Genomic DNA, 27,966 nt, shown 5'->3' with positions numbered 1-27,966 from the left:
TATTGTTATTATTATTATTATTAATTGATTTTCATCTTCTTTTTCATCATCATCACCATTATTAATACTATAAATCATAATATGAATGACAAAGAAGATTTTATTTTATTTTTTTCAAAGGAATGTCCTGTCCTATATACATGTAAAATAAAAGGGCAGTATTTCAGTACTATTTATACAATGACACATACACACAATCAAAATATGCTTTCAAATGAGACATCATACTTGTTCAAACAGCTGATGTCCCAAGTGGAAGAAATTTCTTCTAGCAGCAATTGCTATTTGAAAATGAATGTGGTAGTACTTTCTTGCTTTTCTTGTCTGACGTCAACTAACCTTGATGGAATCCTGAAGAGTAAATAATTTACTTTTTGTTTTATAATTATCCACAGCATAGAGATGTTTTTCTAATGTATTGTAATAAAGTACTTAAACGTGATTTTAAAAATAGAACATTATTGATTACTTCACTTTATTGTACAAGAGCATTGGAATTTCTTGGGAAAACAAGTGTAGCACCTCTGGCAGTCTCACCTGCATCGCGCGATTCAATATAGCAGCAGTGCTGACTTTGAAAACTACTATAAAATAATTATTCACGAAAATACCATTCATATATTGATACAACAGGGGCCGCGGAATGGTTTTCAAAGTGGGGGGGCTGACCATGCAAAAAATCACAATCCTATGGTCATTTTTATGTTTTTTTAACACTGTTTTGGAAAAAAAATGGGGGGCTGAAATGGGGGGCTGAAGCCCCCCCCAGCCCCCCACTTCTGTGGCCCCTGTACAATACTACGTTCATTGACAATAAATGAAATTTGACCTTGATCATGCGACCTAAGACTTGTCAGTGATACTTGATTACCTCTATATACACATTTTATAAACTATATCTATAAACTTTGAAAGTTATGACAGCAATCTAATAATTACCTCCAACCTTTGACTCTGGTCATGGGACCTCAAACTCCCATGAGATGTTCAGTGATACTAGATTACTCTTATGCCCAAGTTTTATGAACTAGATCCATACACTTTCAGAGTTATGATGGTTATTCAACAAATACCCCAAACATGGCCAAAGTCCATTGACCTTGGTCATGTGACCTGAAACTCGCACAGGATGTTCAGAGATACTTGATTACTCTTATGTCCAAGTTTTATGAACTAGACCAATACACTTACAGGGTTATGATGGTAATTCAACAAATACCCCAAACATGGCCCAAGTTCATTGACCCTAAATGATCTTTGACCTTGGTCATGTGACTTGAAACTCAGGCAGGATGTTCAGTAATACTTCATTAACCTTAGGTCCAAGTTTCATGAACTAGGTCCATATATTTTTCAAGTTATGATGACATTTCAAAAACTTAACCATAGGTTAAGATTTTGATGTTGATTCCCCCAACATGGTCTAAGTTCATTGACCCTAAATGACCTTTGACCTTGGTCATGTGACCTGAAACTCAGGCAAGATGTTCAGTAATACTTGATTAACCTTAAGGCCAAGATTCATGAACTAGGTCTATATACTTTCTAAGTTATGCTGTCATTTCAAAAACTTAACCTTCGTTTAAGATTTGGTGTTGACGCCGCCGCCGTCGGAAAAGCGGCGCCTACATGTATAGTCTCACTCTGCTTCGCAGGTGAGACAAAAATTAATGAATGATAATAGTACATGTCATTGTCAGAAGAAAATTTTTAATTTCATACATTTCAGTTAAACTTCAGCCAGTGTGCAAAGAAACCGTGAGAATAAAAGCTTTGAACAGTCTAGATTTAAGTTAGAATAAGGTTATATGCCAAAACCATACTGTACTTTGAACTTCAAGATTTAAAGCAAAATTTGAAGTTTCCACAATTTCACAATGTGAGAAGTACGACTTTGTTCACAGAATAATTATAAATCAAGCATTTGTTTTAAACTTGTCACTAAAAATTGATGAGTTTCAGTCAGCAATCTTGGTGGATTTTCTTTACAGAGAGGTAAACCGTTGTGTTGGCTCACTAGCAATAAAGATATATGATTGTAATACATTTCTTTAGGGCCAATCAAGCAACCAGGACAGATTATCAAGCATTGTTGGCTGACATTTCCCAAAATTAAAGCACATTACTTGGTTTCGGGAGGTATCTTCACTCATGAGAATGCCCACATAATATTCTGGTTTGAAATGCTGTTTTCTTTATAAATCTCTATGCAACCAATAAGTGCTGAAAATTTACCTTGCCAAAGATCACTGCCTCATAATGTCTGTTTTATAAACAAAACACATCAAGGTTATACATTAAGCTTTCCATACTCACATATATCCTCAAATAAAGGATATGGGTTTTGGCTTTGCCATTACTCTACCCGTTATAAAAAGCAACATAATAATACTAATAATAATAGGCATTTGTATAGCGCCATCTATCTAGAAACAATCTATTCCGAGGCGCATTGTTATTATTATCATTACCCCGGCTTTAGCTCGAGCTGCCTTGCAGCGTTCGAGCATTCAAGGAATTAATCCTGCCGGGTACCCATTCATCTCACCTGGGTCGAGTGCAGCACAGTGTGGATAAATTTCTTGCTGAAGGAAAACACACCATGGCTAGGATTAGAAACCACGACCCTCTGTTTGAAAGGCGAGAGTCAGAACCACTAGACCACGACACGCCCACAGAACATAAACAGAATGGAAATAGCAGAATAATATTCACATGTTATCACCAACGTTTTCCATTTCATGTACATTTTGATCATCCATGCTATCAATAAGAGGCTCTTCTTCGTCAACTACGATATCATCATCATTAAGACGAGTGATGATAGTATCACCAATACGAACACCAGGGTCATGGCTCTCTGTAGCTGATATACTCTTGTGCCATCCTTTGGGTCTGTGTGAGGATATAGAAGGTTGGGTATACGATTCGTATTCAAATTTATTTCAAATTTGTAACAAAACCAGAAACAAGTAAGCAGTTGTTATTGTCACCTCTTCTCCATGGCACAAACATAGTGCAATTTGTGCTTAAAGGAAATCAAAACCTAAGAAGAGGAGCAATCTTATTGGAAAGAGTAAAATGAGAGGAACAATGTAAAACAAGTTTCATCAAAATCGGTTGTGAAATAAGCAAGTTATGGACGTTAACAAGGTCTTGTTGTACTTTCTATGGGGATCCTCAAATTGGCAAACATGCTTCAAAATGGCTGATTTTGTGGACAACCCTTCATTTGTTTTGTACACAATTTTTCAGATTTTCCCCACTACAAGACTACATGTATATAGTCAAATTTTCAAAAAATTAATTTTTTTTAAATTAATTTATAATGCAATTAATTGTATGAAATTGGCCCTTAATTTGTTTTTTTTGTGTGTATATTTTGCCTTTAACTCAATTTATATAGCTAGTAGAATGCAAATTTTTGGTGAGAGTATTACATTTTTTTACATATCCAACAAATATCTACAAAAGATTTGCAAAAATATAATTAATTTCTTATGTATTTTACTGTTTTTTAAATTCTTATGTATTTATTTGAACATTTTTTTTTGACCTGGGTTGTTTTTAATGTTTTTTCCGATGAAATTTGTCGAGGACCCTTTCGCGATCATAAATAGCATAATATAAATCAATTTAAACCAACAAAAGTAATAATAATCATACCTTTATGATTTTTGGTTGAAAAACACAATTTGCTTTGACTTTGTACACGGAATCACGTTTTTCAGCAATTTGGGTCTGACATGCACTTACAAAATGTTGCATAATTTCGGAACTGCGCACCCGAGTGTCGCAAATTTGGTCTCTAAAGATGCGCAAGACTTGAAATTAAAAAGTCAGAGAGCGGCACGGTCAAAAATTTTCACGCGATGGCGTAGTTTGTCGAGGGGGACGGGGTCGAATTGACCCCGCCCTCCAGTTTAATAAGAGTTAGAATGGGGGTCTCCGGAACTGCTCTAGTATCAACGATTGCTAAAAATGTAATGCTCTGGAGCGGCATAAATTCTATATTTCGGTGCATTGCGTCAATATAAATGCATGAAATTGGTCATGACGTCTCTGCGCAATGAACCAATCAGTGGCCTTTGAACGCAGTAAATGGCAATTTGCAACTGTATAAGCGGGCACTGGAAATAGAAAACCACAAATTTGAGGGTCTCTGGAATGGGGAAAAATGGGAATTTCTATGGCTTTCTGAATTGGTGATGCTCTGGAGGAGAAATTTAGGCTGAAAATGGGTCTCGATCGCGGCATGTACGTATCATACATTTATAATAAGTAACCCCCCCCCCCCCCGGGTCAAATATATAATCTGTCTCTATCTGTGATAACATCTAAAAGGTCTCACCTTAGAAATGTTGCTAGTAACAATGGATCCACTCTCTTATATCTTTCATCAACGATGGCTAGACGAATGATTTCACTTACAATAACACCGACCACAAAGGTACTAGTTGTTGCAAACATGCTATACCATAAGAAAGACACCTATAAAGAAGAAACATACAAAGCACTATCAAATACTTGTCAAATTAATATGATCATTATTAAATGGTTGATATATGTAACTTCTCTTGTAATAAGTGTTCAAAGCTATAGTGTTTTCTTAAAGCAAATATACTTTACAAATCAAAATTTCAGCATATCCGCAATTCAAATTACTTGAAAATAAATAAGGTTATTAAGTAACAAAAAAATTAATTTCGAAAAAGTAGATTACTAATAAAAATGGTATACTGTATTGTATAAGCTGTTATTTTCGCATACAGAATTTTCACGGGTTGTTGAATTCGCGATCGGAAGATGTATCAATCACTTCCACAGCATTTCAGAAGCAAAAATAGTGCAAAACATGTGCAAAAATATGCTCCTAAATAAACCCATGCTGACATGTCATTTGTACATAAATATGTCTCTGTAAAAACAGTTACAAAGTGTGAAAAAATGGCTTAAACTTCACTTTTTTGTTCTTTTAGATCTGAAATTCATCATGTCAGAGTTTGATCTGTAAGTGTAATCTGTGGAAGTTGTGTTTTGTTAGATTCCTTTTTTTTTTAAAGTAGGTTTTTCAGTGCAAAAATGTTGAATTTTGTGAACAAAATCTTACACCTTCAAAACGTCTGGTCATGTGACTTATGAATATTAATGAGTATGCAAATAGCTGCCAATATACATGTGTATAGAGTCAATCAGATGACAATGACAATAAAATCAAATTATTTTATGGAAAATACACTGTAATATTGCAGTGAAAGAATAAACATGTTAGGAAATGATTTAGGCTCTGATTTTGTTTGAGAAATAAAAAAGTGAAAATCTAGCTAACTTTTTGAGAAACTAACCATACTTTTTCAACCTTATTTTTGTATATTTAGGTGCTTATCTCCATATTTTCACCAAACTGAAAGTTTGCAATAGCAAAGCTTTGCTGTTGGGGACATTGGCACCAATTAATAAATGTGTCAATATTTTCGCGCATTAACTTTGCTGCAATTCGCGAAATCCGTGACAATAACAGCTTATACAGTATTTCAATAAATTATTGAACCAAATAAGTACATTTACATTCTCAGCTTTTTCAATTCAATTCAATTCAATTCAATCATGGTTTATTTCGTATAAAAACAATACATGTTACAAAGCCAGAAGGCTGAAATTAACATGTTTACAATAAAACGGTCACAAAGCATGGATAAAAGCAAACAATTACAATGTACATAGATAATAGATAAATTTTAAAGAGCAAGTGTACATAAAAAATCATTAAAAATAATAAAATAGAACGAAAAAAAAAGAAATACAATATTAAAAAGTGATGAATATTAGACAATTAAAAATTTAAATATCAATTGGATTGAAATGGAGACTAAAACAATGGCAAAAATTTGAGTTGATTTCAAGGGTATGAAAGTAAAAATTTATTTAGAATTTAGTAAATCAATGAAATATGGTATTGCACTTTTTCTAAAGCGAGCTATTTTGCAAATAACATTTGCTTTTTTCACTCTACAAGCTGTTTTTAAAGTCTTTCCCATTTAAGCTTGATAACTAGGGCCACAGTGATCAAAGAGATGTGCAAATGAAATTATCAAGCATTATCCAAAATGTGGCCATCTGATTGGTTGAAAATAACTTGCATTTGATTGGAATTCATTCTGCAGCAAGATCCAGGATGACTTCTAGTTTGCCTAACTTCTTATCCAAATAAGAAAATTACTATACCATGGAACACTAGAAAGTATCATACCACTTCATGCTAAAATTGGTCCAATGTCTAAAGCAGTCAAACCTGCTTTAGCGACCATATCAGGGGTGTGAGTGGTCACAAATAAAAAGATCTGAAAAGGCTGAAGAGTGTTGAAAAAGGCTGAAGAGTGTTGAAAAAGTCTGAAAAAGAAAGAGCTCCCATACATTGTGCTTTTTGCATAGAGGAAAGCCAAAAATAAGCTGAAAATAAAAAGAAAATAAATCTGAAATCAGCTAAAAATCCAAACTCTCACACCCCTGCCATATGTACATCATCATACTTGGGTCCTTTGAACAGCATTTTCCCATTGAATTATGTATACAGAAACCCATAAAGAGAGACCACCTACTCATAATGACCAGTCTTGTATCCTTTTAGGGTGGCATGTATTCAGGTTTCACTGTACATATTCTAAACTAACCACAAGTAAGGAATATGTCATCTAACAATTATTATATTACACTGAATAGTAGTGGTTGGAGAGTGGTGAACAGATAAATTGATAAAATCCCAGAAGACCAGAAGATCTATGTAGCATAAAGGTGAAGAGTTGAACTCACCCTATATAACCAGAATGCATCTTCTTTGATATAGCCATCATCACCTTGATGTGTCAATGCTCCTACTGTAATCCAAAGACTCAAATATGTTCCTACTAACATACCAAGCAATGCTCCACTGAAAAAAAAAGTTATAAGATGAAACAAGATAGTTGTATATGGCCATATGCATTACACAGATTAGTAACTACAAATTAATATAATTTGTAAACAAATTTTCGGCATTACTCCTATGTGTTTAAGATCACATGCTCGATCTGTAATGAAATCATAAGTCAGAAAAAAAAATAATAAAACTAATTAATATGTTTCATAATTTTCATAATTCATTATCCCTCTAGCAAAACAGTACCATCCTCTTTCTCCATCTCATCTCATCATCATTGTCATCATCATCGTTGTTGTCATCATAACCATAATCATCATCATCACCATCGTCATTGTCATCATCATCATCATTGTCACCATCATCATCATCATCACCCCACCATTGTCATCATCATCTTTATTACGTTATTTTAACTTTGGGGAAGGAGGGAGCTTGAGGGGGAAGTTCACACGAGTAGACACTTACCCTGTATTACATCTTTTATAAAGAACTCCTAATGTAAACACGCCTAGGATTGGTCCTCCTAATGCTCCCAGTACAGTGTTAGCCATCTGAACTAGTGAACCCATCTTACTGGCAACAAACGCAAGACCCATAGCACCAACTCCATAAACAAAAGCTGTCAGGGATAGACAAATAATATTCTATGAAATGCTGATTTTTTCACCGTCACTAAATTATAAGCTTTTTTTCAAAAGGTATTCATGAGAGGCTTGAGAATGCAAACTCAGGTAGGACCATTGCTACTCAACTTAATTCATACAATGCAATTGGTTCCCTATCAGCTAAAGGCAACTACACACCTTACGGCTGGTCCATGATCCGAGTTTGGAAAAAATAGCATCTTGCTCATTTTCTGAAAATGTGAATGAAAATTATCTTTTATTTCAGGTTCAAATTAACGGAAAGAATACTAATATGACAATTGTGGATGATTGCAAGCCTTTATTTTGGAGTATAGGCCAAATAAGTTTCAAATCTTGGCCAATCATACGATTGCTATGACATCATAACGACTAGATATTGAAGTCGCTTTTATTCTAATAAGAATGATAGCATAGTCACAGATTTGAACATAGGTAATTTGTACGATGATTAAAATCATTGCACAGTAAGATATTCCATGTTTCAATATTAGCATCGAATTCTACAACGTTTTATTCATTTTTAAATCGGGTCTCAGGGCAATCGTAAGGTGTGCGGTGGCCTTTACTCCACAAGTCATCTATGAAAAACTAAAATGTTACATGAGTGGTAGGGCAGGTACCTGTACAGTTACTACAGCAAGGGGATGGAATAAACTTCCCATTACGCTATCTGAATCCTTACATGATAGAGTTAAGAAACAGTTGAAAACTTACTTGTATGCAGTATAGATGCTCCTTTTAGTGTTATCACTTTTATATATTTATTATTTATTTTTGTGTAAACGCCATGACATAGCATATAGCGTCACTAAATAATAATAATAGAGTGAGAGTTACATTTAAAACCATTACCTGACTGCTGGTTCACGTTTAAACTAATGCTCAGACACACTCATCACATAATAGCTCTCATTTGAATGTACTCAATCTTCAAACTTTTAAACATTGACTTCTACTGAAATCCAATTTATGAATAGAGTCATCACTAAGTTTCCATGATTAATAGTTTACTTACTTAGTACTTTTGATAGAACTGTGTCTTTAAAATCTTGTGAAGGATTATTAACAGCCGTTCCTATTCCAACTGATTCTACCTGACCTGTCCTAAAATGTCTCCATGGTTTGATTATATCAATCAGAGTTACAGCAGCCAATGCATTCAACCCAGATGCTACAGTACTGAAAAGAAAAACAAACAAATTAAAATTAATTAATTAATTAAAATTACAATAGAATGTCTCCATGGTTTGATTATATCAATCAGAGTTACAGCAGCCAAGGCATTCAACCCAGATGCTACAGTACTGAAAAGAAAAACAAACAAATTGAAATTAATTAATTAATTAAAATTACAATAGAATGTCTCCATGGTTTGATTATATCAATCAGAGTTACAGCAGCCAAGGCATTCAACCCAGATGCTACAGTACTGAAAAGAAAAACAAACAAATTAAAATTAATTAATTACAATTACAATAGAATGTCTCCATGGTTTGATTATATCAATCAGAGTTACAGCAGCCAAGGCATTCAACCCAGATGCTACAGTACTGAAAAGAAAAACAAACAAATTAAAATTAATTAATTAATTAAAATTACAATAGAATGTCTCCATGGTTTGAATATATCAATCAGAGTTACAGCAGCCAAGGCATTCAACCCAGATGCTACAGTACTGAAAAGAAAAACAAACAAATTAAAATTAATTAATTAATTAAAATTACAATAGAATGTCTCCATGGTTTGATTATATCAATCAGAGTTACAGCAGCCAAGGCATTCAACCCAGATGCTACAGTACTGAAAAGAAAAACAAACAAATTAAAATTAATTAATTAATTAAAATTACAATAGAATGTCTCCATGGTTTGATTATATCAATCAGAGTTACAGCAGCCAAGGCATTCAACCCAGATGCTACAGTACTGAAAAGAAAAACAAACAAATTAAAATTAATTAATTCATTAAAATTACAACAAAATGTCTCCATGGTTTGATTATATCAATCAGAGTTACAGCAGCCAAGGCATTCAACCCAGATGCTACAGTACTGAAAAGAAAAACAAACAAATTAAAATTAATTAATTAATTAAAATTACAATAGAATGTCTCCATGGTTTGATTATATCAATCAGAGTTACAGCAGCCAAGGCATTCAACCCAGATGCTACAGTACTGAAAAGAAAAACAAACAAATTAAAATTAATTAATTAATTAAAATTACAATAGAATGTCTCCATGGTTTGATTATATCAATCAGAGTTACAGCAGCCAAGGCATTCAACCCAGATGCTACAGTACTGAAAAGAAAAACAAACAAATTAAAATTAATTAATTAATTAAAATTACAATAGAATGTCTCCATGGTTTGATTATATCAATCAGAGTTACAGCAGCCAAGGCATTCAACCCAGATGCTACAGTACTGAAAAGAAAAACAAACAAATTAAAATTAATTAATTAATTAAAATTACAATAAAATGTCTCCATGGTTTGATTATATCAATCAGAGTTACAGCAGCCAAGGCATTCAACCCAGATGCTACAGTACTGAAAAGAAAAACAAACAAATTAAAATTAATTAATTAATTAAAATTACAACAAAATGTCTCCATGGTTTGATTATATCAATCAGAGTTACAGCAGCCAAGGCATTCAACCCAGATGCTACAGTACTGAAAAGAAAAACAAACAAATTCAAATTAATTAATTAATTAAAATTACAACAAAATGTCTCCATGGTTTGATTATATCAATCAGAGTTACAGCAGCCAAGGCATTCAACCCAGATGCTACAGTACTGAAAAGAAAAACAAACAAATTAAAATTAATTAATTAATTAAAATTACAATAGAATGTCTCCATGGTTTGATTATATCAATCAGAGTTACAGCAGCCAAGGCATTCAACCCAGATGCTACAGTACTGAAAAGAAAAACAAACAAATTAAAATTAATTAATTAATTAAAATTACAATAGAATGTCTCCATGGTTTGATTATATCAATCAGAGTTACAGCAGCCAAGGCATTCAACCCAGATGCTACAGTACTGAAAAGAAAAACAAACAAATTAAAATTACAAAAAAAAAAAATCATGTGCTTATCTCTTCAACATACTTCTTTTTAAAGCAAATTGCTTATGATGAAAGTCCTCCTACATATCAGGAATGTTTTATTAATTTGACAGTGAGTTGTTTTTAATGCAAAACAATTTATCTTTATACACATTTTCTAAGATTCATGTAAAAAATGTAATCACTGTATTCTTGATTGTTATGTTATAGCAAAATGAATGAATACCCCCCAAAATAATAATAAAACAATAGCAATTATCACAGAAAGAGATCTAATTTTGCATTGGGAGCAATGGTTTTTAATTCACATTTCAAATCAAAGTACAATTATTCGACATCGAACAAAACAATGTTAGAATGGTTAATTTCTTACCTTAAAGTGCCAGCAAATAAGCAAGCTACAAAGAGGCCCTGCATACCGGGAATATGACCAAACTCTATGCTCACAAAGTAGACTAATATCTGTCAGAAAGAAAAGAAATATACAATAACATTTTGATAATCATAATTTTTAATAATAGTACCGGTAGTAGGCCTCTAAGTAAAACTTGAACCATCCAAGCATTTGATTAGTTTATCAACAATCAGCAATTGAATACTACTTTTACAGTGATCAAATGTTCACCAGATGTTGATTACTGATTTGAGACATTCGATTAAACAAAAACACATGGCTATAATATTCAATATTTAACCTGGCCTCGAATGGCAAAAAGGCCTAATTGGTAGCACTAATGCTACTATCAATTCATGCTGACAATTAATGCTACAACCTTACAATTACAGTGAAAATAATGATAGCAATGATGATGAAGATGATTACAAAGATAGTGATGATGAATATGATGATGAAGAAGACAATGATGGTGATAACATCGACAACAGTGACGATCATGACGACAACAATGATGGTGATGATGTTGATGAATCAATGATGATAAAGATGGTGTTGGTGATGATGATTATGCTGATGAGGATGATGATGATAATAATGAAGATGATAACAAAATTATAATTGAATATCAATGATTGTACACTGCATATATGAAGGAATGAATGCACGTAGCACAATGAAAATAACAAAAACTACCCAAACATAGAATGCTGGCATGTGATTTCAATGATTACTATTTTTTAAGTGAAAAGAAAAAAAAAAAGAGTATGAGAATGTGTGATAGATCTTACCTGATCTGGAGTAGAATACTTTGGCGTATAGTGAACTGGATGACCATCACTACCATCTTCGTAATCACAGCATTGATGAAGAAATATGAAAAACAAAAGGAATAAACAAAATAACACCATCATCATCAATGAAAAAATATGAAAATAAATAGAAATAAACAAAATACCATTATTACAATGATTTCAAAGTGGAATTACATGAAGGACAATCCAACCAATGAATCCAAGTCTCTATCAACAAAAAATGTGATATTAGAAGTGCTAACCCACACCTAGATATGAAAGGTGACAAGTGGACTGAAAATTAAAAGTGCAATCTTTGAACACAAAGCAGGAAAATAAAAGCAGAAAAATGATGGGGAAATTGACCCTGTCAAATTGAAACCTAAATGATGAATAATAGAGATTGACTGCTTAAAGAAAGACAAAATGAAATAATGGCTAAATGGAATGAAGCAGAGGAGCCACTAAATATAATGTTCAAAATTTAAACAATGTATAAAATACAAATAATTTTTTTTTTCATATAACTTTTGTAATGGGTTGTACTTGTATACATTTATCCACTGATAATATTAATGTCAAATTTTTGTGTGCTTGAATTGATTCTATTTTGCTGCAAAAAACTTATTCACATGTTCTAATCAAGGTCACCTAATAACATGCAATAGTATTATAAAAAAAAAAATAGTATATAAAATGCAAATTTATTAAGAAGATAATTTCATTTTACCATAAAACAACAGCAATTAAAGAGAACTGGAAGCAAAAAAGTATTTAAAAAAAAGAAAGCTCACTGCTGTTTCATACTGTATGTAATAGTTTGCATGCATAGAATAAAAAAAATTAAGTACCAGTATTACATGCAGGCTTAAAAGTGATGAATTTTCAACAACTTCTTTGTACAACATACACTTTATGAAGTGACTGTTAACGCATTAGTCATGATGTTACAATTTCTACACCTGGTTGAAAAATATAGAAATTTTCAATTTGGGGCATGTGGCCATTAACATTGGTTTCTCAAGCAAGCATATGACAACCTATGTTGTTTTCCGCCCTTTGCTACCATAATCTTTGGCAGAACAATTCAATGTGTTTCTCTGCCTGGAATACCAACAAGAGACATTTGTATTTCATTTGAATTGAAAATTCACATGTAGTGTCTCAACTTTTAAATCAATAGGTGTCATTTAGCTGTTGATTTGATTTATATCTAATTTCAGGGCCAACTTCATCCAAAATTGCATATTTGTGAAGTTGTTGAATTTGGAACTGTGTATTGCCATTTTTGTTTTAATTGCAGGAATTTCAGACTGTGTATTGCCAGATTTTAATAGCAGACATTTGGAAAAGAAGGCATGGTTCAGTATAAGCAAAGCATTTGATACCATAAGAGGTTAAGGGAATGGAATAGACTGCATCGTTTGAACACAGTAGAGGTGCATTGAGGGTTGGCACAAGATAACTTACATGTAATAAGCAACCAAAAAAAAAACAGAAAAAGAAAAAAATTACAATATTCTTGGATACAATAAGAAACAGAGGATCTTACAGAGGATCTTAATCTTACATGGGAGGGTTGGAGGATATAAAACATTTAGCTTAAATATCAATGTATATCATTATTGTACCATTATCTATTCATCAGGGTTCCCAGCTTTTCAAGAAAACAAAATTCCCTGATTTTTGCCTTACAAAGTTTAAAAATTCCCTGATAATTATTTAAACCCATTCCCAGTTTCGCATGTTTTTTTAAGTTGTTGCAGTGAAGTAATGTATTTTCAGTGTAAGCAATAATGTAAAACTAATTTGTTAACACTAAAACACCACCATAACCAGTCATTCAATGGATGTTGTTTTGATATGCAACAATATATAACGAAGTCTGACTGACTACCGTGCTCTGGACTTTTGAGCTGATCAGAATTCCCAGATTTTTTCCTTGTTTGAGGCATTTTCCCCTGATTTGAGGTATTTCTTTATCAAATTCCCTGATTTTTCCCTAACTGGAAAAAAGTAAAATAACTTTCCCTGATGGGCTAGGAACCCTGATTCATTGGTGCATATGTCAGTTAGTATTGAAATCCTATTTAAGAAGTCCCATGGGTTTAACACAATGATCCATCCCCCCCCCCCCTTGCCAAGATCTCGGCCATTGACCAAATATGACAAAAATCTACACACCTGACGGAAAGACTTGTACAAAAGTCCAACTTTGAAACAAAAACATGAACCGGGTTTAAATATATGAACAATTAAATGACATCAAACAGTGTTGGCTGCTTTGCACATTGAAAGACAATGCCCAAAATGTCAAGTGGGCACAACCACCCCCCCCCCCTCACGTGAAATTGCACATCCAATCTTTTAAAATTCCTAATATGTTTACCAATTGGCATTCCTATCCTACCCCCCCCCCCCCCATTAACAATAGAATAGGTTGATATCCCTGGTATGCTAACCAATCATTCTTACTTGGATAAGTGTGATTGATCGCTGGCTGTAGGTGTGTCATACCATCTGTTTCAGTAGAGATATAATAAAAAGCTAATATCAGATGGTGTCACCATTAGAGAAAGGAAGATATTAGCCTATTAATGATAGCAAAATATTGGAATCCTTATAATCAGCTTTTTGTCTTGAAATTTGCATGCAAAAAAAAAACAAAGAGTAGGTTTAATAGTTATAAATTTGTGCTTTTAATGAAAAATCAAATTGCAAGTGTAATGATTTTATAAGGTATTTTTTTCTTTATTTTGCACGTCATGAAAGATATTAATTTTATTGATTTGTTTCAAAAGAAAAATATAACATGGCAAATGTGGAGCTACATGATGCAACGTCACAAAATTGACAATTTAACATCCATATCTCTTTCTCCTTTGAGGAATCTCAGCAAGCCTTCATGAATTTATTTTTCATTTTTTCTATTCTTTATCAAAACCAACATGACATACGCATACCTGCAAACTTTTTCCAAATGAAAAATCTTTACTGAAACAAAAAAAAAAATCTGATTTTGGGGCAATTACATACGAAAAGTACACTGTACCTACTTTAACCCTAAAAGGCCGGGGGGGGGGGGATTCCGCCCCCTCTACATTTTTCAGGATAAATCCGCCGCGCAAAATTTTTCAACCGCGCCGCTCGCTGAATTTTTACTTTCATATCTCACACAACTTTTGAGACCAAATTTGAGATGCCTGAGTACATGGTTACAAAATTATGCACCATTATGTAAGTGCGTGTCAGACCCAAAACTGCTCAAAACGTGAATTCATGTACAAATCCGATGCAAATTGTGTATTTAGCCAAAATTCATAAATATCTCATTATTTCTACTTTTACTAATTAAAGTACTTAATCAATTTTGTCTTGTTTATATAACCTGACTCTTTAATAGGGTTAAAATCTGATTTTTGCTTTTATTTTGCTAGTTTGAATGACAAAATCTTACTAGATCTGATAAAATGCTGCTGGATGGCGGATATGCCAAAGGGTGGACTTTTCGGTTAAGAGTTTTAAATTCAGATCAGAGGAGAAAGGAAAGACCTAGAAAGGGTAAATATGTGTACTACCGGTATGCAAAACAAATGAATAAAAAATCAGAACCTGCCAAAAGGAAAAAAAACACTGCAAATAGAAGTTAATGCTAACTAAAAAAACACCAATGAAATATGATGGCTTCATCCAGAGGGTATTCCTGTTGTAAATGTACTTTAAATTTCCATTTTGTCATATCTATCATTGAAGATATAATTTTCTATCACTTCTAGTTTATATTCCTATTCATAATGGTTCATAATAGTTTGGTGTTATTTAATTCCAAACATTTTTATCCATTCAAACATTTGGATTGACAGTGAAAATTAGAAATAATTTTTCTTCGCTCTTTGTTTTTTTTTAAAGAGAAAGAGGATCAGTGCTATGATGGAAATCAACCTCCTGTATAGCTTGAATGTCTAAGCTACAACTTGGAATGAAACAAATTGATTTGCCATTGCACTTAGTTGATATCTATGCTTCTGCCATCAAAAAAAATATATCAGATCATCTTAAAGAAAATTTTTATCCCATTTATAACATGCATGGAAGGTTTGGCAGGATTGATTTCCTGTTTGCACAAATGTCTGTATGGCATGCTCTGGTTCAACTAAGTGAATGCAGAAAATGGCAGATTTTGAACCAAAGATTTTGAGTAAAATATCAAAAAAGAACTACAATGCAAACCAAGCCTAGGGCCTGGGAATACATCACTGGCGAATCCAAGGTGGGGGGGGGGGGGGGGGCAAAGCCAGCCCGTGCCCCTCCCCATTTTTTGAGAGGCACAATTAAAATTTGTAATGTAAATTTTTTTTAAACAGAAGTGTGCCCCCCCCCCCTGTTTGAAAGTGAAAACCTTTTTTTTCTTTTTTTTTTGGTTGTCAATTTTTTCCTCGGGAAAATGTGCCCCCCTCCCCCCTTTTTGGAAAATCCTGGATCAGCCCCTGGTATACATGTATATGTAATTCAATTAAACTCACCATTGTAATATGCAAATAGAACTAATCCACACAGAGCAACAATTGTAATCATGATGATATTCCCTGGTAATCCATACCACACTGATCTGAAACAAGAAAATATTTCATATCGAATATGATTTTAAACAAACAAAACTATTTTTTTTTAATCCTTTCAAAATATATTACACTTTATCTTCTTCCAAAAGGTACCTACACAAAGGCTCGTATTAAGAACTTGGGTTTAAATCAAACCCTGGTTTAAAGTTTTGGTTTAACTACGGAGAGTCAATTGGTGCACAAATCCCTGACAGTACACATCTATTACCTCATATGACACCCAAATTGTTCATAATTGTCCGTGAATGATAAATTAAGTATTTTGATGTATTTTTCTTCAATATGAAAGCAAAATATTAAACATAAGAAATATACAATAGAAACAGATTTTTATATTTTTTGGCTTCCCACAATTTTAGTACAGAGTTAAACCGTGGTCTAAGTTAAACCCGACTTCAGAATACAGGATATTGTATCTAAATATATTACATCCCGCTCTCATTGCAAATCTTCAAATATCTCTACAAAATTATGTCTGTTTCTATTTCATCAAACAGAGTACAGCGAATACAGGGAGTTTGTCACTAAAACCCATTTACCAATCTAATTTCCAGTTAGGCTACTACATGGTGCACCGAATGATACCATCTTGCTGCACCATTGCAGAGACAACGGTTAACTTTACAGAAATGACCATAAAAGAGAGGTTGACCGAGTGAGCATTAAACCAAATAATGGTTGATTGAACCAAACAGATGAAATGGTATACCTTTTAGCTTCTTTGAGTGTCTTTGAGGTAAGGAATCGTTGTACAGCAGTCTGGCTTACAGCCCATAGAGGAAGGCTATTGAATGCACCACCAATCAAAAGACCCCAGAACGTTTCTCGTTGAGTCAAACTAGCTGATGGTCTAAAACAAAACAAAGACTGTTTCATGAGGCATGTCATCAACGATTTTCACTGTCTCATTTGTTTTGAGCCAATAAGATGCAATGATTTCAGTAGCTTCTAACAGTTGTCAGTGAAAATCTGTTTCACTCCAAGGACGGGAGAAAGGTAATGTGCATAGTGCATGTATGTCTGTTGATAAAATTCAAACATAAATTCTGGCTGTAGTTAAATTTCTCAATATGAGTTCGAACAGAATCTAATAAAAATTACCACCAAAGTGTTTGGATAAATCATTTTCATCATTGCTGAAAACTTAGCAAGATAAGCATAGCATTCGTGCCAGGAGACAGGTTTTTTCTAACCAATGATAACAAATGTACCCACATATGCTTATCTATTTTAGTGATCTTCAGTGTATTAGTTCTGTGGGATAGATTTCATTAAGTCACAAAGTTTAATTTGTGTAAACTCACAAAAATACATTAACAACTGATGTCAAGGTATTTGCCATGAAATTATTGCTTGTTAAAACTAATTAGATTTCACTTTAACATTTTGCTTATACTAGATTGGAGTGGTTCCGATGGAAAATCTAGGGGATTTATGGAATTTCAGTAGTCAGTGTGAAGTTAATCTAAATATGCACAGATATCAAGCGTTATGTGTAATATGTGATGTCTTTGCTTGCCATATTCATAAAGTAAAAGTATTCAGTAGGATTTAACAATTAATTTCTCATACCACCATGCATACCTTTAAACATCATCTAATTCACTTCTAATTCTAATTTAAGTATGCACCAGTAAATTAACACATTTTCAGTCTTACTTTTTTGGTGAATGGAGCATAATGAATGCAAATATTTTCTTAAAGAAATTATTATAAAGGCCTGCAACACAAAACTAATGACCATCAACTGCAATCAATTCTAAAAAGCCAAAGCTGGGCCCCATCTTACAAAGAGTTGCGATTGATCCGATCAATCGTAACTATGGATGGCCAGTAACGTCAACATGTATTATCCATGTTTGTTCCAAATATTTTCCAACTATGATGTATATTCATGCATTCATTGTTTTCTTGAAAATTCACTGTGCTTCTTTTTGTTTACAAAGGACATTGTGCAAATTTCCTATAGACAAAATTATGACACCGATGGATTTCCATAGAGTTACGATTGATTGGATCAATTGTAACTCTTTGTAAGACGGGGCCCTGATATCAAACCAAGCAATCAATCTCATTGCACTACTCACTCAAAGAAGTTGAGATGGCCCTTATCTTTGTTGTAGTTCCATACATAGACCATCCCACCAGCTTGAATGGTCCCTAATATTAGCACAGTCAACAAGGAACCAAACAAGACCAAGAACTGGAACACATCAGTCCAAATCACTGCTTTAATACCTCCCTATGGATTCAGATAAAGGAAATGATAATGGATTATTGAAGTTTCAGTAAAAAAAAAAGGATAGACAAATGGAAGTATGAATGATACAAAGACATACATTATGGATGTTTGAAAGTAAAAAACAAAACAAAACAAGAATATGAATTTTATAACATAATTTCTACAATTATTTAGAAATAGGCCTACATAATCTGAATCATACAACTTATTAAAAACAAAAGAATGATACATAGATCAATTCATAGTACACAGTAGTATAAGGTTACAAGTTCAAAGTAGCTGAGATAGTCTCAGACGGACTTGGATACTCACCAGAGCAGTATAAATGGAACATAATACACCTGTCAATAGTACTGTAGCTGGTATGGGGAACTTGGTCACTAAAAGAAAGAGAAATAAACAACATTAATTCTCAATTGCAATCTTATACTGATACTTCTGATCACTTCTTAAAATCTACCTTTATACAAGGATTGATAGAACTGTGGAAGGAATGGATAAGTGATAGATGCTTAATTCTTTGATTCAATGAAATATTGAAGAATGCAATTCACAGCTAAATTAAATGTAATAATCTTGCCACTGACTTGATTAATATTACAAGTACAAAACTTGTCAAATTTGTATTTACACTTGGTTAAAAGACATCAGTCTTTAATTTTTTTAATATCCTATTCTTCCCACACTTAACATTAAAAAAATGATACAATAATTACATGATACCATGTATAAAAGGGACACCATTAATGAAAAAGGTCAAAGTTCAGAGTTGAAATGTCATACCTGCATTGATGGCCAGTGCTGGAGCATATAGAACAATAGCCATGTAAAATAATGTCTGAAGAATGAATAGAAGAGCACATCCAATCCTGACAGACATACTGAATCTTTTATGAAGATACTGCAAATAAAAACAATTCAGACTATGTGTAATGGGTACTGACATGGTCCAAGGCCTGTTGCATAAAAGTTACTATTATGATAATGTTGTCATCCAATGGCAGCTTCCATGGAATCCTTAATTTTGATTGGCTCTTGAGTATTGTTACACTGAAAGCCTCTTTCTCATGTAACAGGCCCTGATAATCATTCAAAAAGATGGAAGTTTTCCTTTCAATCTCCTTATTCTGTAACATCACATTTTACATCAGATAGAGCATTTGCAGTTCAAAATAATGCTAGAAATACTGAAATAAAACTTCTGATTTTATTAGTCCAAGCACTGTATATATGGATGGACAAAGTACAAATTGGCTTCATCAAATCCTATTTCATCTTTATTCTGAAATTGCAACACAAATTGATATGTAGTGTGTGTCCAGCTTTACTGCACTGGGCTATTTTAAACACATCTACAAAAGGATTCAAATTTCCACTTGAGTTTTAGTGGTGGTGTTAGTGCTGGAAGCATAAATGAAATTGCCTTACCTTGCTCTAGCACTTTGTGTTTCAGAAATGATCCAAATCATATCATTGATAGCTGAATACTCAGTGATATTCATACCAGGAACAGCTCAATTTTAAGTTTGGTGCTTTCCTGAGCTAAACTGACATAACACCAACACCAAAAGTTGAGCATCACACTTGAAATCATTGATTACAACATACCTCATATGCACTGGTGACACCGAGACCATGAAATACTGGTATGAAGACCAAGGCAGTGACAGGAATGGTGATGAAGAAACTAAAGATAACCATCCAATATTGTATTCCATGAATAAAGATCTCTGCTGGGATACCTAGAATGGTGATGGCTGACACGTAGGATGCTAGTACACTGATTGCTACAGGGATGCTGTACATGCTGCGATCGGCCATCAGGAACCTACACAAGACATACCAAGATAGAGTTCATTAAATCGACAGTTATTGCTGGTAATCACATAACACAGGGGCCTAGGAACAAGTGGGATTGACAATGAAAATATCACAATGAATAGTCATTTTCATATATGTACACTTTATCCCCCCCTGGCACCACTGCCCTAGTAACATGCCTGTTTTTAGGTGAAAGAGTTGGCAAGTTTACTTTTAGTGTCAGGCCCTCCCAATGTTGGCAGACACATACCTATTTCCTCCACTCGGCCTACAAGGTTTTATACATCTTCTTTTGAAGAAGAGTAACAATTTTTTGCTTGTTTATTTAATAAGACAATGAGACTGAAGTTGACATCTATACAAAAATCCTGAAAACAACCCAACCCCCCCCCCCCCCCCCGGTTCCGGTTCCCAATGTCCAAATTCATCTCTCAAACCAAACGATTCCTTATTGTGACAAGGTAAAGCTTCTTGGGGTCATTATCCAAAGTGATCTAAAATGGGATGAGCATGTGAGTTATATTACTTCCAAAGTTTCTTGGAAATTGCACTTGATAAGGATGCTATTAACGCTTTGGTATGCCATTATCAGACCTCACAACTGTGTTCACCTCCTACATCCGCCCACTGTTGGAATACTGTTGCTTGGTACGGCATTCATCATTAAATCAACAACAAATTGCAGCAACTGAATCTATCCAAAAAAGAGCACTAACATTGATGCTAGGTAATGACATCAATCATATGAACAAGCTACATATATGGCATTATGCACCTTGGTCAGTAGAGATGAACTGTGGATCGTAGAGATGAACTGTGTTTAAAGTTTGCCTAATTTTTGTTTAATTTTTGCATGGTCAGCCCCCCCCCCCCCCCCATTGATAACAATTGCATCCCCCTGTATCGAATGATTGTAGCTGCACTTTGAAGGAATGCTGTATTTGAATGAAATTAGATATGGTAAAGACCTTTTCTCTACTACTTGCAGGTATAAGATAAAATATTTTAAAGAAATTAAAAATTTCGAGATTGGCTTCCATCTACAAGGTTATCCCAGCGACAGCTTCGAAATAGTCACAAATTCACAGAAGTTAAATGCCGGATGGAACACTACCGCAAAAGTGCATTACCGATACCATACATTGTCTGCTGGTTGAACACTTAACTATAAGCTTAATTTCGCACCTATATTCTTAAATAATTTTGATATATATTTTATACCTTGTTGTTTATTTTTAGTCATTGCTTTCATGTATTTTGAAAATGTTTCTACATGTATTTATAGTTTATAGTATAAATGGTAAAAAGTATTGTGGGTGCGTCGTGGTCTAGTGGTTCTGACTCTCGCCTTTGAAACAGAGGGTCGTGGGTTCGAATCCCAGCCATGGCATGTTTTCCTTCAGCAAGAAATTTATCCACACTGTGCTGCACTCAACCCAGGTGAGGTGAATGGGTACCCGGCAGGAGTAATTCCTTGCATGCACTGAGCGCCGGTGATGGTAGCTCGAGCTAAAGCCAGGGTAATAATAGCAGCGCTTTGTATCCTCAGGCAAAAAGCACTTTATAAATCCAGCTATTATTAGTAGTAGTAGTACGGTACCATTGAGTTTTCTTGATTAAATATTGAGTATATTCACATTTGATTACTTGTGATTAATTTTCCTATTTAAAGTCATGTAAGTTGCTCTCAAACTAGCCATTTAACTGATGTTACCTTTTCAAAATTTTACAACACTATATTTTCTAACAGACAGGTTCAAACAATACTCTTGAATTCATTGTTTTTTTATATATGACATAATTATAATTTCTTATTGAAGTTCTGCTCTACCTTCTCAGATGATCTTTCAAATCTTTAGTAAAATACATATTCTCATAGTTTTTCAAATATTATCTTACATTACCACTTTTACCTAGAGAATACCTTGAGTTTTTTAATTTACATGTATCTTGTAATTTCTATACAGGGCGTCCCAGAAAAAACGAAACCGAGATTAAGCAATGATTTATCATAACTTAATCACGAATACAATAGACAAATGACCTACCATTGTAAAGCTTAGAATCTCCTCTTTCATCTGAAATTACTTAGAATATTTCTCATTCATACATGAGTGAGCAAAAACAATTTGATGAGGGGATACCAAAAATTCATTTGGCGGGCTGTATCTAGGTTTCAAAGAGAAAACCACATTGTTAAATGTTCAATATCTGCTCTTTAATTTGATACCTCAATTACAGAAAATGGTCGAGAAATAACAAAGTTCTGGTTATTTGAAATAAGGCTTGAATTTCATAAAATGAAGAGGTTTCTACAGGCAAGCGTTCAAACTCACTTGACACTCCGTTTTGTTGACGAAGCCATGCATTAAGTCGTTTGTTAACCATGCGATAACTTCTGCGGGAAACCGGTGAAACACGTTTATTTAATGAAATTATAGAAATACAAGCATTGTTTCGAGGGAACATAAATTTTTACTTCTTGACCCTTTTTTGTGATTAAGCTATCAAATAAAAGAGCAGATATTGAACTTTTTGGCATGTGATTTTCTTTTTGAAATTCAGATACCCCCGCCAAATGAGTTTTTGGTATCCTTTGCTCAAAATTGTTTTTGCTCACTCATGCGTGAATGAGGAATAATCTAAGTAATATCAGATGAAAGAGGAGATTCTAAGCTTTACATTGGTAGATCATTTGTCTATTGTATTTGTGATTAAGTTATGATAAATCATCGCTTAATCTCGGTTTCGTTTTTTCTGGGACGCACTGTATATTTCTTGATTCTTTGTTACATTGCTTATTTGTTAATTTCATTGTCTTTTTAATTCTAAAACATCGGTCAATCCAGCTTTTAAGCTGCGATCATATGTTTATAATAAATCTTGAGAAAAAAATGTGACTAAAATTACTAAAATCATTTTAACTTGTATGGTGCATGTTAAATACCTGTCATGTAACCTAATATTAATCAAATTAACATATCTGGAAGAAGAAAAGGAGGAATGCAGCCCTGTTTTTAATAAATCTTTGAGAAAAAAATGTGACTAAAATTACTAAAATCATGTTAACTTGTATGGTGCATGTTAAATACCTGTCATGTAACCTAATATTAATCAAATTAACATATCTGGAAGAAGAAAAGGAGGAATGCAGCCCTGTAAATTATGTCAATGTCTGTTCCTACAGGTATTTCAAACCTGCCATTACAGACCACCAAAAGGGGGGCAAAAGGCGATATTTATGAACAGGTGGTTTTCATGGTGATGCCCATGTACATGTATCAATGGAGAATACTATTCAAGGAAAACCATATTTGTGGTCTTTATCAAGACAGGTGAACCTGTATTAGGTCCCATTTGGTCAGAACAAACCCCCTTGCACAACTGTATATCAACACTATTACATTCATACTAAAACCTGGCACACACTACAGGTTCCACTTATCTTTAATGTTACAAATAATGGTATGAATCTAAAAATTGAAATTCCAAATTCCTGTAGGAATGAAAGAAAATTTAATTCCAAATCATTATGACAGCATCATTTGCGGCGATTATAAACCAATTTGGACTTTACCTCAACCACTAGGCTTCCAGTAAAGAAGAATTTTCATTTTGTATTCCGTGCATTATACCCAACTTCAAATAATATAATTTGACTTCTTTGAACTTTCATATTCAAATGCCAAAAGTGATTTCTTAAAAAATTGGATCATAGTCAGATCGTAGTGTGCAACAGGCTTAACATGAGTAATTGAGAAAACATTCAAGAGCTTCTAAACTTAATAGATGTGATTGTAACAACAAATCATCTTTTCAACAATCAGCATATGACAGGATAAACATACTTTGCTGTTGTTTTTTGTCCGCCACCAGAAAATGCATGATACAAGCCAGTAGCAGTGGAAACGAGTAGCATAGCTGAAAAGATGACATAGTCCAGAGCTGAGAAGGATTGAACATCAGCTTGAGATGAGTTCCCTTTACCTACACTCCTTACATCACGTAAGTCATCTGAAGAAAAAGAATACAAAGAATATAAAAAAATTAAAAGACAGAATAGAATATCAGTTTAACTCATAACATGCCACATTAATTTGTAATTGAAATAATAGCAGATTTTTTTTATCTTTGAGATTTTATGAAAAAGCCCTGCTTAGTGTGAATAATTGGATAGTAATCCACAGACACAATACAAAGAATATTGTTGTTTTGTAAAGCCTGTATTTCTAGCACTAAACAGAAAATGAATTATTACAACCAGGGGCGTATCCAGAATTTTCCAAAAGGGGGGCACATTTTGTCTAGGAAAATTTGACAAGCAAAAAAAAAAAGGAAAAAGGTTTTTAATAAAAATTGAAGACCGTTTCCTCCACATAAAATTTGACAAGCAAAAAAAAATGTGTATGCACAAAATATTTCCATTGAAAATATTTTCTGTGTCTCTTAAAAGAGGGACACACTTGTGTATTAATGGAATTTACAATAAGAATTTGCTATGGCTCTCAAAAGGGGGGAGCACAGGCCGGATGTGGCCCCTCCCCTGGATCCGCCACTGATTACAACTGATGATAAGTAGAATTGAACAAAAGCACGTCCGTGACACGCTAAGGGTTAAAATTGAATTTAAAATTAAAGTACCTGTAGGGGAGACCGGGGTTAGTTGGAACATTTTTGACAAAAATGGCTGTAAAATCCAAATAGATTTTATTCAAGAAACAATCAATATATATGCTTGAAGCATATATATCTAAGGGATTCAAATGTACCCCATAAAATTTTAAACTCTATTATGGTTACTGAAAAATCCACCTTGAACAAGACCATCTCAAACGTTCCAACTTACCCCAATACGGGTTAAGTTGGAACACTGCATGGTCAATTAAGAATTATACTACTTAAAACTGTAATATTACATGGTTTTAGCCTATTTGCTTTATTTTTTTCAAGTTCAAAATATTTAAAGTGTGGATTTGTTGAACTTTATGTTGTGTATTATACAGCCACTCATGCAAGCAGACTGTGTAGTAGAATTCCGCATATTTGGGTGTGTTCGATTTTATATGCAATTAAGTGTACTATCAGCAATTTCATGTACTTCTGCATCAAATTTACAAGACAAAAATTAATTGTTTATATTCTTTTCATTAGTTAATTATGCAAATAAGCATATGAAATTTGCCCAAATTTTTTTTTTTTTTAATGTTTTCATGATTGATTTCATCGATTTATGGAATTAGATGTCAATATTGCATAATTTGTTGAGAAAAAGTAAAAACACTAAAAGGAATATGAAAAATTAAATCATGAATTATGCTTCTCTACTGTCACTTGTTTCATTAGAACATTGGAATAGGGAAAACTATAACAGATTCTTCTAGTTCTAGTATTGGATCAAACATATTCAGTATTTCAGGTGATCACGACAAAATTCTTGACTCTGAACTAAATCAAGCTAATTTCTACTCAGTGTCAGGAGTAAGAGTCATATTATGATGGGGTGACCATAATTTGCGCACATTTTAAAAATCATAATGAAGTTGATTTTCAATCAAAAATTTCTCACAGTTCACACAAAATTAATGAAAATCATAAATACCAGACGGAAGGCGAGATCCCAAAGTCAAATTCCATGGCGATCAACTAGTGCGCGCTCGGCTGAAAAAGTGTCAAAAAAGTGTGACCTTAATTTGCGCACGATCATTTTGCAAAGCTTTAGAATTAGAGTTTAGAAACGAAATGTTACAATTTGTATGGTAGGGGGTCCTAAAGCTGCGCGGGTCCTAAAGCTACGCACCACTCATCGCGCATGCAGTTTTTATGGCAAATGCGCACTCTGTGTGTGGAACTGTGTGACTACAGAGTGACGAACGATTCCTACTCAATTTTTTCAAGAGGCTGCAGTAAATCTCTAAATGCAGAGAAAACCAACAACTGTTTGGAATTTTGGAGTTATATTCGCTTAAATTTCATTTTATGCTATAATAATATGAATATATTTTAGAAATTGAGGCACAGGATATACTATTTTTTTGCATGATAAATCGAGTGCGTAGCTTTAGGACCCCTTCTATATCGGGTGGCGAAATCAAGAGGTGTTCGGAAAACACGGCGGGATTTTCGTATAAGTGAGTTTTGCGATATTTTCTTCTTGGTTAATGATCTTTAGAATGTTTGCCACAAATTAGTGAAAGATATTTGTTGAAATATTAAAATTGGGATAGTTTTTATTGTTTGAAAACAAAGTGCGTAGCTTTAGGTCCCCCCATCATACCAAAAAAATCTGAAAAATACTTGGATCTATAGACCTTATTCTTTGTTTTATTGCATAATTAAAGAAAAAGTAATTGCTAAAACTTTTATCAAAAGCATGTCGACATTGTCGTTTGTCAATGTATTCATGGCATTCCAATACAATTTATTTCTGTCCTCCTGTGAGTGACTGTGAGCATAGCATAGCCATAGCCTATATGGTTGGAAGTACCCCTTATCGACCACCTAATCTTCTAAGCATCGTATCTGCGAAAATATTCATCAATTTTACCCAGTTTTCGTCTCATTTGTGCAGAAAATTGAGCAGATCAGATTCCCATGTTTCATTCGGCGACTCCGATTCAATCCGCGTATATATCGACGAAAAACGAATACGACGATTTTACATTTACTCATTTGCACCCGTCTTTTGAAACCGACCACCCGCGATACACTAAGTTTACGGCCGATTCTTGTCGCGGTGGCGAAATATTTTTACTCTTCCAAATCATTTCTATGATGTCAACATGCTAAATTATCGTTTCACTCACCAGTGCGAGCTCCGGCACATGATTCGACGATTGACGACGGGTATTTGTTCTAAAGCCGTTTTCTATCGGATTTCTTGGTTTTTCAGCGGGGTTTGGGTTTGGTCAATACAATTTTGATTAATTCTACTAAATTTTTACTTTTTGTTGCTTCTTTTTTTCTCGTAAAATCGATTCATACCGTTTCTATGGACACTGCGCCTACTCTCCCGCGCGTATCGTTTGTAATACGCAATAATTTTAACGCGCGCAAGGTGGTCGGTTTCAAAAGAGGTGGTCGATATGTGGTAGTCTCACCATACTATAGCTAACCTGTAACCATAGCATAGATCCTCCATCACGGACGAGCTCTGCCGGTTCTTCCCGGGGCCGCGCCGGCTTACTGTCGGGTACCGTACCGTACATGAACTGAACCAGGCCAGGCTACCAGCCCCAAATTCCCAATTGTTAATTATCTTACTTACCTGAGGATTGAAGTATCGGTAGGAATTCAAGGACAGACAGTGTCAAAATAACAACCACGGACAAAAGGGCTGCTGATCTACGATAATCCATGATTCTAACACTAACAGAGCACTCTTAGATTATTGAATAAACGTTTGGCTCCTGTTGTTATTGACCCTACATCGGAAGCTTGATCCAGTGTTACGGT

At 33.9% G+C, this 27,966-nt stretch overlaps 1 protein-coding gene across 2 annotated transcripts; it reads right to left on the bottom strand.

Annotated features, from left to right (window-relative positions):
* Positions 1-83: 83 nt before the first annotated feature.
* Positions 84-27,966, bottom strand: LOC129270273 (sodium-dependent multivitamin transporter-like). Of its 2 annotated transcripts, XM_064105465.1 has the most exons (16): positions 27,779-27,966; positions 24,363-24,528; positions 20,302-20,521; positions 19,477-19,594; positions 19,006-19,073; positions 18,539-18,693; positions 17,161-17,301; positions 16,353-16,438; positions 14,305-14,349; positions 11,827-11,882; positions 11,015-11,103; positions 8,582-8,745; positions 7,385-7,538; positions 6,811-6,928; positions 4,352-4,491; positions 116-2,895 (listed from the first exon to the last, which is right to left on the bottom strand). In XM_064105465.1, the coding sequence occupies exons 1-16, from the start codon at positions 27,867-27,869 to the stop codon at positions 2,712-2,714; spliced, it is 1,995 nt and encodes a 664-aa protein (XP_063961535.1). In that variant the 5' UTR covers positions 27,870-27,966; the 3' UTR covers positions 116-2,711. The 2 variants fall into 2 exon arrangements, with proteins under 2 accessions (XP_063961536.1, XP_063961535.1); XM_064105466.1 differs by lacking the exon at positions 14,305-14,349 and having other exon boundaries at positions 84-2,895.

Source organism: Lytechinus pictus, chromosome 10 (assembly GCF_037042905.1).
Source record: "Lytechinus pictus isolate F3 Inbred chromosome 10, Lp3.0, whole genome shotgun sequence".
Classification (NCBI taxonomy): domain Eukaryota; kingdom Metazoa; phylum Echinodermata; class Echinoidea; order Temnopleuroida; family Toxopneustidae; genus Lytechinus; species Lytechinus pictus.
This window is presented reverse-complemented; position numbering and strand designations above follow the sequence as displayed.

Coding starts and splice junctions, on each gene's coding strand:
- LOC129270273 (XM_064105465.1), bottom strand. CDS start 27,869: ATGGATTATCGTAGATCAGCAGCCCTTTTGTCCGTGGTTGTTATTTTG. Junction 24,529..27,778: donor ACCGATACTTCAATCCTCAG/GTAAGTAAGATA, acceptor CTTTTTCTTCAG/ATGACTTACGTGATGTAAGG. Junction 8,746..11,014: donor TTATTTGCTGGCACTTTAAG/GTAAGAAATTAA, acceptor TTTTCTTTTCAG/TACTGTAGCATCTGGGTTGA.